The 3,835-nt window shown below is 41.4% G+C and overlaps 1 protein-coding gene across 1 annotated transcript in view; it reads right to left on the bottom strand.

Annotated features, from left to right (window-relative positions):
• UBE2D2 (ubiquitin conjugating enzyme E2 D2) overlaps nucleotides 1-3,835 on the bottom strand; it is a 78,638-nt gene that overhangs the window by 4,730 nt on the left and 70,073 nt on the right. Inside the window, exon 6 of the mRNA XM_017536739.1 lies at nucleotides 1,333-1,426. Coding sequence (XP_017392228.1) covers nucleotides 1,333-1,426 — 94 coding nt within the window. The remainder of the gene's footprint in view (nucleotides 1-1,332; nucleotides 1,427-3,835) is intronic.

Genomic DNA, 3,835 nt, shown 5'->3' with positions numbered 1-3,835 from the left:
TGCTACTAAAACACTTTTAGCTACTATCTCTTTTGATATCTTGACCACTGTTCAATAATTCATAGTACAATTCTAAAATATCCAAATCCTACATCAAATTTTGTTTTTAAAAGAAATTCGGGGCTTTCATGTCTAATGGCATTTATTTATTTTCTTCCTTTAGATTATGTCAAATGGTAGAAAATCAATTCTCTTTTCCCATTAATTCACAAATACCTATGAGAGGCAAATGGGCACTTGATGAAAAATGCTTTATGCATCAAAAGACAAGCATAAAGCATTAAGCTGTTGAAAAATATACCATAGAAAAGTTTTTGTATGGGCACAGTGGTTCATGCCTGTAATCCCAGCACTTTGGGAGGCCTAGGTGGGCATATCATTTGAGGTCAGAAGTTCGAAACCAGCCTAGCCAACATGTTGAAACCTTATCTCTATTAAAAATTTCTTTAAAAATGAGCCTGGCGTGATGGCCTGTGCCTGTAATACCAGCTACGTGGGAGACTGAGGCACAAGAATTGCTCGAACCCAGGAGGCCCAGGTTGCAATGAGCCGAGATCACACCATAGCCCTCCAGCCTGGGTGGCAGAGTGAGACCCTGTCTCAGGAAAAAAAATGTTTTTTAGGGCTGGGCGCAGTGGCTCATGCCTGTAATCCCAGCACTTTGGGAGGGCGAGGCAGGCAGATCACAAGGTCAGGAGATCGAGACTGTCCTGGCTAACATGGTGAAACCCTGTCTCTAAAAAAAATAATAATAATTAAAAAAAAAAAAAAAGTTTTTTGTAGACAAGGGGAATCTTGTGAAACAATCAGGGATAAGACTGGCATCATCTACTTATTTATTTATTTATTTATTTGCAGACAGAGTCTCGCACTGTCGCCCAGGCTGTAGTGCAGTGGCATGATCTCAGCTCACTGCAATTTTCGCCTCTTGGGTTCAAGCAATTCTCTTGCTTCTACCTCTCGAGTAGCTGGGACTACAAGCATGTGTCACCATGCCCAGCTAATTTTTTTGTATTTTAAGTAGAGACAGGGTTTCACCATGTTGGCCAGGATAGTCTTGATCTCCTGACCTTGTGATCCACCCGCCTTGGCCTCCGAAAATGCTGGGATTACAGGAGTGAGTCACCATGCCCGGCCGGCATTGTCTACTTATGATACTCAATGCATATATTCCTCTTTATATTAGGAATTTAAAAATTTATATTAGGAATATAAGTATATTAGGACTTCACTTTAAGTATCTGGCCCATATTCAGCCCTTAAACAAGAAAGATTTGTGACAAACATCTCCATCCCACCACAGATAACTTTCCATCTTGAGGCCATACTTACTTTTCTCTATCTGTTTTGTAGATCCGAGCAATCTCAGGCACTAAAGGATCATCTGGATTGGGATCACACAACAGAGAACAGATGGACAAGAGTACTAGAATGAAAACAATTTGTATAAATTAGTAGAGGATAAAAGCAAAGGGCTGAGACACATGAGACACCAAAACATGAGAAAATTCTAAGAATTTATACTGTAATGCCTAGCAGCTTTCTAAGTTTTACTTAACTTTATATTGACAGTAATCAACACAGATTTTAAGAAGCTTAAATAGACTTCAGGTTAGGTCATTAAAAAGTAAAAATGTAAACAAATAGCAGAAAATTAATGTTACATGGCAACTTGGTCTCCCAGATATGAATATAAATCCCTTTGTGCAAAGTCTCACAATAATCCCATGATGTAGGAAGAGTTGATATGACTGACTGTATGCCTGAACTCATAAGGGAGCTGGCCCAGACAGGTGCAGTGACCTGTTCAATGTCCCTGACTAGTAATTAGAAGAGAATTAGAACTTGGTCTAAATCCTAGACCAAGAACATTTGTCAGATCCCATAAAGTACAATTTTCAGAAACCAATTTTCAAGAATAAATGGCTTTCAAAATTCCAAAGATAGGCCAAGTGCAAAGGCTCACTCCTGTGATCCTAGCACTTTGGGAGGCCATGGCAGAAGAACTGCTTCAGGCCAGGAGTCTGAGACCATCCTAGGCAACACAGTGAGATTCTGTCTCTACAAAAAATAACAAATAAATAAAGCCAGATGCGGTGGCACACTCCTGTGGTCCCAGCTGCTTAGGAGGCTGAGGTGGAAGGATCACTTACACCCAGGAGGTCAAGGCTGCATTGAGCTGTGTTTGCACCACTGCACTCCAACCTGGGTGACAGAGTGAGATCCTGTCTCAAAAAAAAAAAAAAAAAAAAAAAAGCCACACTACTGAATATTCTTAGCAAAAATGACAACCATAAAATCCAACAATCACTGTTTTTCAGTGGCAGGCATCACATTCAGGTAATTGTTTTGTTTCATTTTCAGTTGAAAACAATTTCATTTAAATCAAGAACATAAATGCAAACACTTGCCCCCAAATGGGGATGGCCATACACTCATTACAGAGAATACAACATACTTCTATGAATGTCTCAAATTCTCTTCAGTGACGATTTAGAATCTCATCTAAGCCATTTCCTCGGTGACAACCTGGGATGTAGCAGACAAATCTCAATAGTGTAATTTCCTTTGTTCAAATCTGTCATTAACTTATGTTTTAAAATATTTATTTATTTATTATTTATTTACTTAGAGATGGGGTCTCACTCTGTCACCCAGGCTGGAGTGCAGTGACTCGATCTCAGCTCACTGCAACCTCTGCCTCCTGGGTTCGAGCGATTCTCATGCCTCAGCCTCCCAAGTACCTGGGATTACAGGCGAAAAGTCATCCTCTCACCTCACTCTCCAGGTGAGACTAAAGGTAAGCATCACCATGTCCAGCTAATTTTTTTTTTCTTGTAGAGATTGGGTTTCACCATGTTGGCCAGGCTGGTCTTGATCTCCTAGGCTCAAGTGATTCAATCGCCTCAGCCTCCTGAAGTGCTGGGATTACATGTGTGAACTACCACGCCTGACTGTATCTATCATTAACTTATGTATTCCTTACTGAATGCAGAGGGGGGGCATAAGGTCACTGATTACATTAAGTTCAGTAGCCTCAGACACAATGAAATAAATTTAAATCCTCTATACTAATGCTTATAGAGCTCAAGCTATCTTACTTTTCTCTAACGTTCTGTACAAAGAGCTAATAACTCTGAGCCCACTTTCCTCCCAACACATAAATTCAGCAGGGAAAAAATTCACTCATTTTTCTATCAAATCTATCCTATAGAGATCAAGGGCTTCTGAGAAGTAAAGAAAAAGTTCAGATGCCCTTTATCATTCAGTTTGATAACAAAAACGCTTTTTCCTTGCCTTAAGAGTATATGGGTCAGGCACCGTGGCTCACACTTGTAATCCCAGCACTTTGGGAAGCCAAGGCAGGCAGATCACCTGAGGTCATAAGTTCGAGACCAGCCTGGGAGACATGCCAAAAATCCCAGCACTTTGGGAGGATGAGGTAGGTGGATGATGAGGTCAAGAGATCGAGACCATTCTGGCCAAGATGGTGAAACCCCATCTCTGCTAAAAATACAAAAATTAGCTGGGCATGGTAATACATGCCTGTAATCCCAGTTACTCAGGAGGCCGAGGCAAGAGAACCACTTGAACCCAGGAGGTAGAGGTTGCAGTGAGCCGAGATTGTGTCACTGCACTCTAGCCTGGGGACAGAGCGAGACTCCATTTCAAAAAACAAAACAAAAAAATTAGCTGGGCATGGTGGTGGGCATCTGTAATCCCAGCTACTTAGGAGGCTAAAGCAGGAAGAACTGCTTGAACCCGGGAGGCGGAGGTTGCAGTGAGCCAAGATCGCACCACTATACTCCAGCCTGGGCAACAGAGAGAGATTCTG

This window comes from Cebus imitator, unplaced genomic scaffold, assembly GCF_001604975.1.
Source record: "Cebus imitator isolate Cc_AM_T3 unplaced genomic scaffold, Cebus_imitator-1.0 Scaffold101, whole genome shotgun sequence".
Taxonomy (NCBI): domain Eukaryota; kingdom Metazoa; phylum Chordata; class Mammalia; order Primates; family Cebidae; genus Cebus; species Cebus imitator.
The sequence above is the reverse complement of the archived record's forward strand: the minus strand, read 5'-3'. Positions and strand labels throughout refer to the sequence as shown.